This window comes from Cydia splendana, chromosome 6 (genome assembly GCF_910591565.1).
Source record: "Cydia splendana chromosome 6, ilCydSple1.2, whole genome shotgun sequence".
Classification (NCBI taxonomy): Eukaryota; Metazoa; Arthropoda; class Insecta; order Lepidoptera; family Tortricidae; genus Cydia; species Cydia splendana.
Genome location: NC_085965.1, coordinates 2,087,159 through 2,100,420, shown reverse-complemented (window position 1 = coordinate 2,100,420; position 13,262 = coordinate 2,087,159). Strand labels below are relative to the sequence as shown.

At 37.3% G+C, this 13,262-nt stretch overlaps 2 protein-coding genes across 2 annotated transcripts; one reads left to right on the top strand and one right to left on the bottom strand.

The window, feature by feature from the left end:
- Positions 1-391: 391 nt before the first annotated feature.
- On the bottom strand, positions 392-4,675 carry LOC134791823 (uncharacterized). Its single transcript, XM_063762959.1, has 7 exons — positions 4,638-4,675; positions 4,371-4,454; positions 4,151-4,251; positions 3,600-3,747; positions 2,121-2,238; positions 1,388-1,474; positions 392-861 (listed from the first exon to the last, which is right to left on the bottom strand). The coding sequence occupies exons 2-7, from the start codon at positions 4,441-4,443 to the stop codon at positions 762-764; spliced, it is 627 nt and encodes a 208-aa protein (XP_063619029.1). The 5' UTR covers positions 4,444-4,454; positions 4,638-4,675; the 3' UTR covers positions 392-761.
- Positions 4,676-4,906: 231 nt separating this feature from the next.
- Positions 4,907-7,819, top strand: LOC134791822 (DNA fragmentation factor subunit beta). The gene is made up of 4 exons (XM_063762958.1): positions 4,907-5,195; positions 5,354-5,483; positions 6,239-6,427; positions 7,137-7,819. The coding sequence occupies exons 1-4, from the start codon at positions 5,091-5,093 to the stop codon at positions 7,769-7,771; spliced, it is 1,059 nt and encodes a 352-aa protein (XP_063619028.1). The 5' UTR covers positions 4,907-5,090; the 3' UTR covers positions 7,772-7,819.
- Positions 7,820-13,262: the final 5,443 nt, after the last annotated feature.

Sequence of the window (13,262 nt, the reverse complement as noted above, 5' to 3'; positions counted from 1 at the left end):
TTCTGTGGTCGCGGTGCGGTGCGATAGTGTGTTACCACTTTAACAATCGTTTTTAGCACTGCGGGCTTTACATTTTATGCGCTAACAAAGTCACCTTCATGCTTTGAAGTAAAGTTTATATTGGCCCTCTTGCGTCCATAATGTTGGCGTGTGATTGACCTTTTTGTTCAGCACTATAAGGGGTAAAACGGGTATTCTAATATCCCACAACCATAATTTATTATCTAATCATGAACTTGGGTTAAAATTATAATAACAATTAAATTCAGTAATACACTAGTTTTTATTTACATTTCCCCACTGACAAGAATCAAGCTCTTAAATTTAGATGACGATAGAAACAAAACTTATGCAGTAACTATTATTAGTAAGTAGAATTTAGGACTCACTGTCGGGTTTATAAATACTGTTAAAATTATAGTAATTCGATATTCTAAAATTCTAATTATTTTATTCGAAAGCGAATTAATTTTATATCGGTCATTGGCGTCCAAAAGGTTAATGGTACAATTACAGTCAAAGAGGCAAAATCCGTCTGCGGGAAATTCATTTGGAAAACGAAATACAGTAGCCAAAAGTAATGAAAATATCAAGAGAAAAATATGCTTGTGTACGCATTTCGCGCAGTCGTATTTGGCCGCATTGGAATAATATACATTTACTACCTATGGCAATTATTTGACTGACAACGAGAAACAAGCGATCTGCTATTTCCGCTGGTCAGATTGCCTAAGTAATATTAAATCTACTAACTAATCACATCAGGATTTAATCCACACCTTGCCTATAGGTCGCCCGGCAGCATTCTCTACCACTTGCAACGCTTTCTCCAGTATCTCCTTTTGAATTTCTTCTATTGATCTGAAAGTCAAACATGATTAGGCAGTCTTTAAAACAACACAGTCATTCGATGAAGCCGTCTGGACAGGGCAATCGTGCGGCTGCATACATATCCATCGTTAGTAGTTCGGGACTACATACAGGGCGCGTGTCTTATTTGAAATATTTTTAATTTTTGGGCAGTTGTGTAAAAGTCTGTGACAACCCTACTGTGTTCTTGTGCGGTGTTGGCATTTACGCAAACATCAAAGGCGTCGGCCCACTGTTACTTTTTACACTGCGATTTAGGTATCATAATTAAAGCCTGAGGCTCATTGCCCTTGTATCATACAATTTGGAGATGTTTTTTCTCAATATATCTTGCACTTTAACCGTTTGATCGACAAAGAGGTCAACTGACGCGCGCGGCGACAGCCCAATATCAACCTTCGTGCATTACGACAAGGTTCACGATGACACGCCGACACCGCACACGATAGACGCGGCGCTCAAAGGGTTAACCATAAAATATTTAGTTAAAATAGGTTATATCATAAATCATAACTACCTTCTTGCATCTAACACCTCCCAGTCATCTTCTTTTAGCTGGAGGTACATTTCTGCCACCTTCTTTTGAAAGCTTAAAACCTCGTACCTATAAACCAATAAGAAATTACATAATGTTCAAATTATTTATTGACAGTAGATTTGAAATTTTGATGGCAATCTAACAGAAATGCGAAGACTGCATTAAAAAATCTATAGAGACCGTGCGTGTTAGAGGGTCTTCAATCTCTAGAGCTGAATCAAAAGCGAAAACAATTCACGCTTCTAAGCTGGTACTAGCCATTTTTTCTTTTTTTTTTGGTAGGAAAATCCGTCCGCACCGCATGGACAGCGCGGAGGTTATATCGGACTTTCACCGACTAAAGACCTCCCAGTTGTCCTCCTCGGCGCATTTCGGACGGCTCTGGGATCTCCAATGAACGCGCCAGTGTCGGCCTAGCGTTATGCCCCTTTATGGGTCCCCTCTTTTTTCAGTCGCAGTCCCTAGCTGCGACCGTCTCCGACCCCGAGAACACCTTTTAGTCGCCTTTTACGACAGGCAGGGGATACCATAGCCGTATTCTTACGCCCGGGCTACAGGGAGCAAGCTGGTGCTGCCCCTACACTTCACTATGGCTCTATTTCGCATAGTAGGGTCTGCCATCTAGTGGCTTGAAAAATAGAGGGCCTCTGTGCTGCCATTTACAGTTCATGCGAAAAATGTATCCACTTTTATGCAATCATGCAACTCTCACCTTTCGTTTCCGAAGCCATTTCTCTGCTCTATGCTCTCTATGGGCATGGTCAGGAAGAACACTTGGTCTGGCTTGGGCAGGCCCATGTCGGGGGCTTTGCAGAAGTTGATGTCGAGACCTAACAAAAATTGCAGTATTTGTAACTGTAGTGTATTGAAATATGAGGGTACTTCAGCAAAGCCAGTCTGGATTTGTCAGGTACGCAAGCACATGTGCTCTCCCGAATTTCGGCGATAATATCGCGATATAATAGTGGCGACGAGGATGGGATAATTGAGCATTGTAAAGCTTTTATCTTAGAATAGTACAAACAGTGATAAATTTGTGTTACATTACATACACAGGTTATACAGGTTGGCTAAAAAATAACTGCATTCCCGTTACCACAGAGGTTTTGGTGAGCAACTTTTACTATGGGACCAACACCGAAAACGCGAAAATAAAATTTGGCTGTTCCATACATTTTCTATCCATTGCTGGTCCATTTTCTATGGGAGGGTAAATTTATTTTTCGAGATTTCGGAGTTGGTCCCATAGTAAAAGTTGCTCAGTATAATCCCAAAACCTCCCTGGCAAGGGGAATGCAGTAATTTTTTTATGTTAGTAGCCACTAGGTATGTTAAGTTACTGTAACTTAATTAAATTATTTGTATTTGCTACATCCTATTCAGGGTCCATGTGATATCATAAGAAATATGGAAATACTACCAAAAAATTTACCATACAAGCAAGAAATTAATGAATACTGAATACAGCAACATTCTTAACTGTACATCGGTGGACCTTATTACAAAAGGCATAAGATCCACCGATGTACAGTTAACAGTGTTGGTGATGGTACTAAATTCATAATCTGACATTTAAATCAATGGTAGTAATCAAGTATACAGCAATAGTATACTAACATCTACACCTACAGGGTAAGCTATTCAAATGGGGCAGTAAAAGGCAATCTTGAAAATCTATCAATCAGTTGTTTGTTTTCTTTTGTATCTTTTTACTGTACCCTAAGTAATCTACTATACTTAAACACAATTATTAACAAATGTATACTTACTTTATGAAATTAATAATTTAATAACTTATGTTTGTTTAAGCTATATGCAACCCTATTTGACTACCTACTGATTGTTTACTTGATTTGTTTCGCTTAAAACATGTTGTTTATTTAATAGTAATATAAAAATTACTGTGCAAATTGCTGTACCAACCTACCTACTACATATTATTACTAATTTATTATTTACTGACTTGTAAAACATTGACTTTTATCAATAATTATCTTGTATCTTGTACTGAGGTGTGCCAATAAAGAGTATTCTATCTATCAATCTTGAATGCAACTTCTGTACATATAACATTGAACAGTTAATAATTACACTCCCTTCCTTTATTAGTGAGGGAGTGTCATTACTTTACTACACTGACATTGCAAATGTCATGCAGAGTTAGTTCGATCCAACTTTAGCAGTTTCATACCTTTAGCAGCTGAAAAAGCTACTCCCGAGTAACAATACCGGTCCACAATGATGCTGGTGCCTTCCTCCAGGGTCTTGATGATCTCACCGGCTCTCTCCCAGCGGTTGGCTGAGAACAGCAGGTGAATGGCTTCGTCAGACAGCTCTTTCTGAAATTTGGATTGTTATAAATAAATATGGATTTTCCAAAGACTGCAGTTTTATGGAACAGTTGAAATGGTTACACTTTTATTGCACATTATTCATTTTAAATGTCTTTGTATCAAAGTTGTATCATACAACCACTCAATAATAGCCTATTTTATTTATAAAACAAATCTTTTAATTTACTACTAAAGAATAATAATGTTCTTTTCCATTAAGTCAGACTTTTTTCAAACATTTATGAAAGGTTCCGACTAATTAATCTAACTGAAGAATAGAGTTAATTTTGGGCCATACCTTTTGGACTAGTTAGTTAGATGGTTTCCACAAGTTACAGTTTGGTGGCCCCATAGATTTTGAAACTAGAATATCATATTATACACATAATATGATGATACAGAGGCTTACCTTGGACATAAGATAGTTATTGATAACTTTCCCGATCTCTGTTTGTCTTGCTGGAAAATTGGTGTACTCTGCTTTTATCTGTTTCTGCAGCAGGCCTTCCACTGTTCAAAATAAACATATTTAGAAAATTACTATTCTGAAGTCAATAAACAACACCACATGTAATTTTAAAAATAAGTATCAATATAATATTTTTCAATAGAAAACTTTGAATACCAACCTAGTGCTTTGCATTGCGTAGATTTCCCCGTCCGATCAAGTCCTTCAATAACAATCAAAGCTCCTCTTTTCATGGCCGCCTTTACTCAGTAAGGAACGTAGATAACAAGTAAGCACACAAGCGTTCACTATAGGAGACCTAAACTAAGACTATCGGGAAAAGGGTTATCAAGTAAGCTACTAGGTCGAACTCATAAGACAAGTCTTATATTTTGATAATACCTACTCATTAACTGCACATTGAGATAAGACAAATTCAATTCTTAACCTAACCAATATGCCTAAAAGCAACCTAAAATCCTGAAAAAAGTTGCACAAAAATGTAAATAACAGTTACACCGGCAGCGGCACATCAAAAATCAATCCGACTAACGGCTGTCATCAGTGATCTGTCAGTGCTCGTTTCAAAATTACGAAATTAATCTCTATGTCGCAAGAATTAAAGACTATTTTCATTTAATAAATTGATTAAGTTAACGGCATTTTTATCAGTGCCTCGAATGATCTTTGAATATGTTTTTTTCATATGGTAACAATCTATGAAGTGTCATTTACAACCTTTATCTGACATGCGTCAAACAATCCGGAAGTACTGTACTTTGTCGCGTAAATTATATCGCGAATAGCGCGGGCGGTCATTCAGGATAATATATAATTTTCTTTGTCTGATTTAGTTTCCATATATTAATTTATTTGTGCTAAAAATCGCCGTAAAAAAACCATGAAAAAGGGATATAAAGTGGCCGATGTGAAAAGGCAGAAGCGAATCGGCGTCGCCGCCGAAAACCTGCAGGAATTAATTGAGAAATCATGCAAAAAGCTCGGTGTAAGTGCTATTCCATGTTTATATATTCACTTAATTAATATCTAGATGTTTTTTAATCGTTTAAAGTAGTGGTTTCATTCATAGTTGCATTATTTATCCTTGAAAAGCGTGGCCTTGGCCGATATCGGTTAGCATTGACCTATATTTTGTGTTTGTAGTTCAATGCCAGGTGCGCGGCGCTTTACGTGGCTGAGGACGGGACGCAGGTCGCGGATGACGATTACCTGGACACGCTGCCTCCGCAGACGCTCTTCATATTGTTGAAGGACAAGGAACAAATGGTAACTGGTATGTTATATAGATAGATTATATAGGCGAAGGTCCTGGGTTCCAATCCCGGTTAGGTCATTTATTTGTGTGATGAGCACAGATATTTATTGCTGACTCTTGAGTGTTTATACGCATTTAAGTATTTATATATTATAATAATATATTGTTTGCTGAGTACTGTAAAGGTGTGCAACCTTTACAGCCTTTTTAATCTGTGACTGGTTAGTTATGATATTTAAATTTGGAATATCAGCCCGCTGTCAAATAGAACGCGGTACGCATTGGTCATTCGATCAGAGGCAGCTACCTAGTATAGATGTTGATCTGGTATAAATACGTCTCAAATATATTGAAGGAAAGTCTACTGTGTGTTTTCTATGCCCACGTCGCCCTCCAGATAGGTCGTCCCTCTTCTCTCTACAACAACAAGCCTTCTTGAGCTTACTGTGGGGCTTAGTCAATTATAAATTAATTATAAATATTAGGGGGACATCAACCTAGCCCCAAACTAAGCAAAGCTTGTACTATGGGTGCTAGGCGATGATATACATACTTATATAGATAATTACATACTCATATAGTACATAGAAAACACCCATGACTCAGGAACAAATATTTGTGTTCATCACACAAAATTAATGCCCTTACCAGGATTCAAACCCAGGACCATCGGCTTCGCAGGCAGGGTCACTACCCACCAGGCCAGACCGGTGGTCAATATGTGTAAGCATGTCCTATAATATTTGTTTATTTGTAATACATTTTATTTCCAGACTTTGACCACTACTACAGCCTAATCCGCTCGTCCAAGAAGGAGTACATCGACACAGGACTGGCCGCTAAGGAGTTCCTCACCACCAACATCAAGGAGAAGTTCAAGGTGTTCCAGAAATACATTGCAGCTGCTGATGATGCGCGCACCATGCTGAGCGAGCGCGCGCAGGATCCCAAGTGGTTCGAAGGTTAGCAGACTTACTAAACATTAGAGATGGGCCGAATATTCGGTAATTATTCGGTATTCAGCATATTTTTCAATGTTCGTATTCGGCCGAATAGTTCGGTGTTAGCAGACTTACTAAACATTAGAGATGGGCCGAATATTCGGTAATCATTTGGTATTCGGCATATTTTTCAATGTTCGTATTCAGCCGAATAGTTCGGTTCGAACTGCCGAATATTTACCGAATAAACAATTTTTTTTAAGGTCGTCCGCTAGTTACCGCGGATGCACTTCGCGATCAGGTGTGAGACGTTTCCGTTTCTTTTCATAAACATTCCCGGTCAGTCGGGAGGAGAAGGGTCAAAAACACGTTATGAGTACAGACCGCGGACCTGAAATGAACTTGCCTTCAGCGTTTTAGACAGTTCCAGCCCAACCGTATATTCGTATTCGGCAAAGTCCATATTCGGCCCATCTCTACTAAACATGTTCCTCAGAATAGAATCATATTGCAAGCCTACTGACTTTTTAGTTGACTACTTAGATAAGAAATCTTGATTTAACTGTCTGGAACCAGAAAGTCTTTCTGGAAAGTGGCCTGGGTCAAAGTTACCCTCGGTTGGGTTAAAGTAACCCCACGAACGAAAAGCGCGTTGGAAAATCGCGGTGTGTAAGGGCCTAAATGCCATAACTCGTAAATTACAGCACTTAAACTACGTTTACTATTACAGGTCTGGAGCCTTCAGAAAAGACAAAAGAGCAGTCAATGTGCAAACGCGTCAAAGATCGCATGCGGGGCTATTTCTACAAAACCAAGTCGGCCCTCCAGGCCTCTGACCTCTACACTCATTCCAAAAACAGCCGCGGCAAGAAACTAATCGATCAGTTCCTCATAGACCTACGAAAACTACTCGAAACCAATAAATATAACGAGGACTACTTCAACAGAAAAGCAGAGAAAAACCGCCTCTGCAACGAACGAGGTCTATTCCAATGTGGAGGCCTTTACAACAACACATCATGCGCTTACACGGATGACCATCTGATTAACCCTTACAGAAGCCGAGAAGAACGCATAATATTTCAAACATGGAACCTAGACCACAAAATTGAGCTCTCCCGCTCCATAATACCCCAAATCATTAAAGCTATAGAAGCGGTATACTCCGGGCATGTCACTTGTCTTCTATGTGAACATAGCAGCGATGGAACAGTGGAAGCGGACAGGTACTATTTGCAGATTTTCACTCGGGACAATCTGAAGTTGGTGCATATCGTGTGCCACTATAAAGGTAAGCATGATGCCGAATCTGGGGTGTATACTCTTTGCAAAAAGTGCAGTGCGCATAGCATTGAAAACAAGTAAATGGTAGTATGGTCACGTTTACACTGGTCTACTACTGAGTGCAAATAAAATATAGTTCACATTTAGGCTGGTTTTAGTGTCACGCGGACCGTCCATGCAGATCGCTCCGCAATATGTATTAAGTTCAGGGAGCGTTATATAATATATAATAGGACATTTTTATATAATAGGTTATAGAGTAAAGCTGACGGGTCCGCGCGGACAGCTTTCTCATACAATTTGGCGGTGCGGAGCGATCCGCACGGACGGTCCGCGTGACACTAAAACCAGCCTTAGTCTTGGATGAAACAGTGATGATACGTCTAAAATTCCACTTGCAAAGCGTATTGAAGACGTGTCAATTTGGGGATATTTCCGTAAGTACTGGGTGACCTATTTTCATTGCTCTCATTCATTGTGGTTTGAACGAGAAACTATCATTTTTCAGTTGGATCAGTGTAGACGTGACATGTGGCACTTCAGTTTCTCTGCTCTAGGGGTAGAAAAGGCATAGCTTTACCTTAGGTAAAATTTTAATTTTAATTTACAGTAGACTTCTTTACTTATAAGTTAAACATTTGGGGATCCAAAAATAAAGCTGTTGGCTTTTCATTCAACCCCTTAAGGGCTCACTTTATAACTTCCACAACTTATGTGCGACACATATTATGAATGAGTGTTTTTTAAGACCCGCACATAATGGTCTCACTGAGGAGACAAATAGGTCAGCTTCGAAAACGCTCAGATTTCATTTCTTAATCATGTACATATATAAAATAATATATTTGGCAGTTGTTATTATATCTGTTAATCTGTTTCCATATAAGTATAACAGAGATATTTTAAATGAAGTTAAATATCAAGAATACATACCTATTTTTGCTATATTCATGAACTCATGCTAACCTGTGATAGGATCGCAATTTATTTAAGGTTTTATAGCGGTTTGACCGCGTCTGTAGCCAAAGGTTGCTTTAATGGTCTTAATAGAAATTGTCTAGCGTTGTATAATTGTATCTAAATGTTATCGAGACGAATTTAAATGGATTTTTTAAAGTAGTTGGCCCTGTGTAGTAATTTTATATTATTAATTATATTTATATTAATTGTTAATTGATCTAGAACCGTTAAATTAAATTAGATTCTACTGCTATGTTTCCCGATTGACCACTAAGTATTAAACTACCAGATGTAACAACTGGGTAAAAATCACGTATTACAAGTGTGAACAACAGACAAAATATTCCCAGTATTACCACCAACATTATTTAAATGCTATGAAGTATTTGAACAAATTAAATTATTTTTCAGAAAATATTTTAATTTGTTTTTATCAAGTAGAAACACTACTATATAAATTATAAACTGAAATAAATGTCATATACTAAGAAAAAGTGACCAAGGCCTCCAGTGCCCCAGGCTGGAATCGAACCAGCGTCCTCTGCTATCGCGGCAGGTGCCTGAACCACTCGGCCACCGGGCCACAGCGACATTAGTCAAATTTTCCAAGTATATGCACTTCCTACTGAAGGCTTGTGGCGCCCCCTGGCCATCTCTAAGGTAGAACAGTATGGTTCGAACCTTCTATCTGGATCATTCTCATGATGATACCGAGCTAGCGAGAGAGATGGCGCTGCCAATCAATACTATGAAGTATTTGAACAAATTAAATTATTTTTCAGAAAATATTTTAATTTGTTTTTATCAAGTAGAAACACTACTATATAAATTATAAACTGAAATAAATGTCATATACTAAGAAAAAGTGACCAAGGCCTCCAGTGCCCCAGGCTGGAATCGAACCAGCGTCCTCTGCTATCGCGGCAGGTGCCTGAACCACTCGGCCACCGGGCCACAGCGACATTAGTCAAATTTTCCAAGTATATGCACTTCCTACTGAAGGCTTGTGGCGCCCCCTGGCCATCTCTAAGGTAGAACAGTATGGTTCGAACCTTCTATCTGGATCATTCTCATGATGATACCGAGCTAGCGAGAGAGATGGCGCTGCCAATCAATACTATGAAGTATTTGAACAAATTAAATTATTTTTCAGAAAATATTTTAATTTGTTTTTATCAAGTAGAAACACTACTATATAAATTATAAACTGAAATAAATGTCATATACTAAGAAAAAGTGACCAAGGCCTCCAGTGCCCCAGGCTGGAATCGAACCAGCAAATACTTCATAGTATTGATTGGCAGCGCCATCTCTCTCGCTAGCTCGGTATCATCATGAGAATGATCCAGATAGAAGGTTCGAACCATACTGTTCTACCTTAGAGATGGCCAGGGGGCGCCACAAGCCTTCAGTAGGAAGTGCATATACTTGGAAAATTTGACTAATGTCGCTGTGGCCCGGTGGCCGAGTGGTTCAGGCACCTGCCGCGATAGCAGAGGACGCTGGTTCGATTCCAGCCTGGGGCACTGGAGGCCTTGGTCACTTTTTCTTAGTATATGACATTTATTTCAGTTTATAATTTATATAGTAGTGTTTCTACTTGATAAAAACAAATTAAAATATTTTCTGAAAAATAATTTAATTTGTTCAAATACTTCATAGTATTGATTGGCAGCGCCATCTCTCTCGCTAGCTCGGTATCATCATGAGAATGATCCAGATAGAAGGTTCGAACCATACTGTTCTACCTTAGAGATGGCCAGGGGGCGCCACAAGCCTTCAGTAGGAAGTGCATATACTTGGAAAATTTGACTAATGTCGCTGTGGCCCGGTGGCCGAGTGGTTCAGGCACCTGCCGCGATAGCAGAGGACGCTGGTTCGATTCCAGCCTGGGGCACTGGAGGCCTTGGTCACTTTTTCTTAGTATATGACATTTATTTCAGTTTATTATTTAAATGTTTGACTATTTTAATGAATATCACTAAAATTACTAAAAAGCTCCTAATACATGGACATGGTCGCCGGGCACATAAGGAGTGGTAACGACGGTTTTTTTCTCAGTTGTTACAAGTGGTAACAGATGGGAATAATCGGGAATAATGCAGTCTACTTATTTAGACAGTTAGGTCGATAATATATTAGAATTGACTATATTCAGTGATTTTAAAAATAAAAAAAAAACCTTTTTTATGGTTTTCTTAGAAATGTCATGTGGAAATTTATGAAGAATTGCGCTACATTTCTAGATAACGGTTCAACGTGTTATATTTTAAATTGATCCCTCTCCTTAGAAGGACCAAACCAGGGTTGATTACTATTTCATCAAAATCTTAGGTATAATGTTGTTATTGCATTTACTAGTGAGAACATTTTATATTCCTTCTTTGATCTCCTTTCCTTCGAATAGTAAGGCATAGACTTAAGACTGTAAGTACTTAAGTTATTTTTTATTCATATTTAATGGTATATTCGCAGAGAAGAGCAAATAATGAAGAATTTCAATTCTTAAAAACGTTGCGTTATAAAATATATGAAAGACTTCGCTAAAGTCGCCATCTATCTAATAACCATTTTGTATGGTAATTGCCAGTCTTCATGTATGGTCTCTGACATTCGTATTGTAGCGGTTGTGTATTTATATGGTTGTTCCGGTAAACTCATTTCTGATGATTCTTATACTTATACATATTTAATTGTATAATCATGTGACCTCATTGTTATATACAGGGTTCTAGATAGCCGTTAACAAATCACAATGATGAAGGCTGTGGGTTACCTACGAACTCGTACCATTGTCTAAAATAGTGAAAATTTGGAATTATTCCCAGATTTTACTAACAAGTCGTTGCTGGTAACAGCTAGGTTTTTTCTCACCTGTTATCATTGGGAACAACTGAGAAAAACAATTCCCAGTAGTAAGTAACTAGAATTCCCTGTCGACGTATTAAAAAAAAGATACAAGACTCAGTCTTTATTTATTTCATATTTTTACTAGTATTGGACATTAATAAGATTTGGATAGGTATAGTGACCTATTAATTTAGATACTAAACATGAAAATAAAAGATATATCATGATAAAACGATACCAATATTTTTGAGTAGGTAACCCAAGAAAGTAAGGAATGTAAGTCGAATTTGCGATAGATAGAAAATAAAAATGTTACGGAGTTTGTGGGAAGGAATCTGTCCATGTTTTGTTTTATTTAACCGAATATTATGTAACAAATAAATAGCAAGTAATATTTCTATACCTATATTATACTATAACTCGATGTGTAATGTGTAATCTCAATATTTTTAATATTTTAACTAACAAAATTTATGGTTGCTAACTGGTTTAGTTGAATGGATGGTTTGATAGTATAAGTAGGGTTTGCAATCCGGATCCGAAATGTATGAAATTATCCGGATCTGGATCCGGATCCGCGGATCTTCCCATACATTTCGGATCCGTCGTGCAAACTCTAAGTAAAGTACGGTATTGCTATCTAAACTGAATATACCAAAGTCTGCATAGCCACACAACAATGTTTTTGTGCCATTATCTAAAATTAAAATACCTACGTTTTATTTTATCTATAAGTACCTATTTAATGGTTGTCAATTTAACTTTAAAAATAAAGTTTAAATAAACTGTTTTTTTATTAACTAAAGTTATAAAATGTGATCTGTTTGTTGCTTGCAACTCTTGCAAACGCATTAAGTTTATTATGTATAATAAATAGGATTGAACGGCAAACAGACGGTTATAACATTGTTAAACGCTCGAGATTTTAACTGAGGCTATCAAATAATTCTATCCGATTCCAATACTCCAGTGGCACTTAATAATATAAAATCCTATTATGTAATCAAAATATTGTACCAGAAATCTATTTTGTGACAAATTGTATACTAATATAAAATATAACTATTAGAAATAGCTCTAGTGCAATTAGCAATATTAATGTTTAAGAGTACCTAGTTTGTTTAACGATGCCTGTTTCAGATAATGAATAAAAAAACATATACATAAATATAAATCATAAATAAAGTACCTGTATAAATTATTCCAATGTAAAGTGTATCTTGTCAGATACATTGCAAAAATTTTACAAACATGCAAAAACAATGAAAAATTGTCAAAATTTTCAGAAATTTCCATATTTATTTTCTCTTAAACGTTGTTAACATTTAATTTACAATACATATTTATACATAAGTAGCCATAATGTAAAAAAAATCTTGAACATTCCTTCCTGCCATCCTGTAGGTATATGTAGGTAATAATCAAAATAAAGTTATATCTGAACAGGCATCGTTAACGTTAAAGTAGCAATAACGTGGTTGTATAACGTTAGTCGCTTCCATAGCTCTAGGGCTTGTGTAGTGTTACGCTCGATATACAGTATTACACCTTCTCCTTATGTCTAGGCTTGGGCTTTACCACACTGACGGTTATTGTAGCACTACTCAATTACCGTAAAGTCGGGTTACTTTAGCCCTGGAGGGTAACTTTGGCCATTGAGATTTACTCGGTCCAGGTTATATTATTGCACTATAATTATGGAAATATGACATGAGGTTGGTTAAAACCAAAAGCTAACCTTTGACGTTTTATTTTTTATTAG

Coding starts and splice junctions, on each gene's coding strand:
- LOC134791823 (XM_063762959.1), bottom strand. CDS start 4,443: ATGAAAAGAGGAGCTTTGATTGTTATTGAAGGACTTGATCGGACGGGG. Junction 4,252..4,370: donor TACGCAATGCAAAGCACTAG/GTTGGTATTCAA, acceptor TATTTTGAACAG/TGGAAGGCCTGCTGCAGAAA. Junction 862..1,387: donor GAGGTGTTAGATGCAAGAAG/GTAGTTATGATT, acceptor TTTGACTTTCAG/ATCAATAGAAGAAATTCAAA.
- LOC134791822 (XM_063762958.1), top strand. CDS start 5,091: ATGAAAAAGGGATATAAAGTGGCCGATGTGAAAAGGCAGAAGCGAATC. Junction 5,196..5,353: donor AATCATGCAAAAAGCTCGGT/GTAAGTGCTATT, acceptor TTGTGTTTGTAG/TTCAATGCCAGGTGCGCGGC. Junction 6,428..7,136: donor GGATCCCAAGTGGTTCGAAG/GTTAGCAGACTT, acceptor TTACTATTACAG/GTCTGGAGCCTTCAGAAAAG.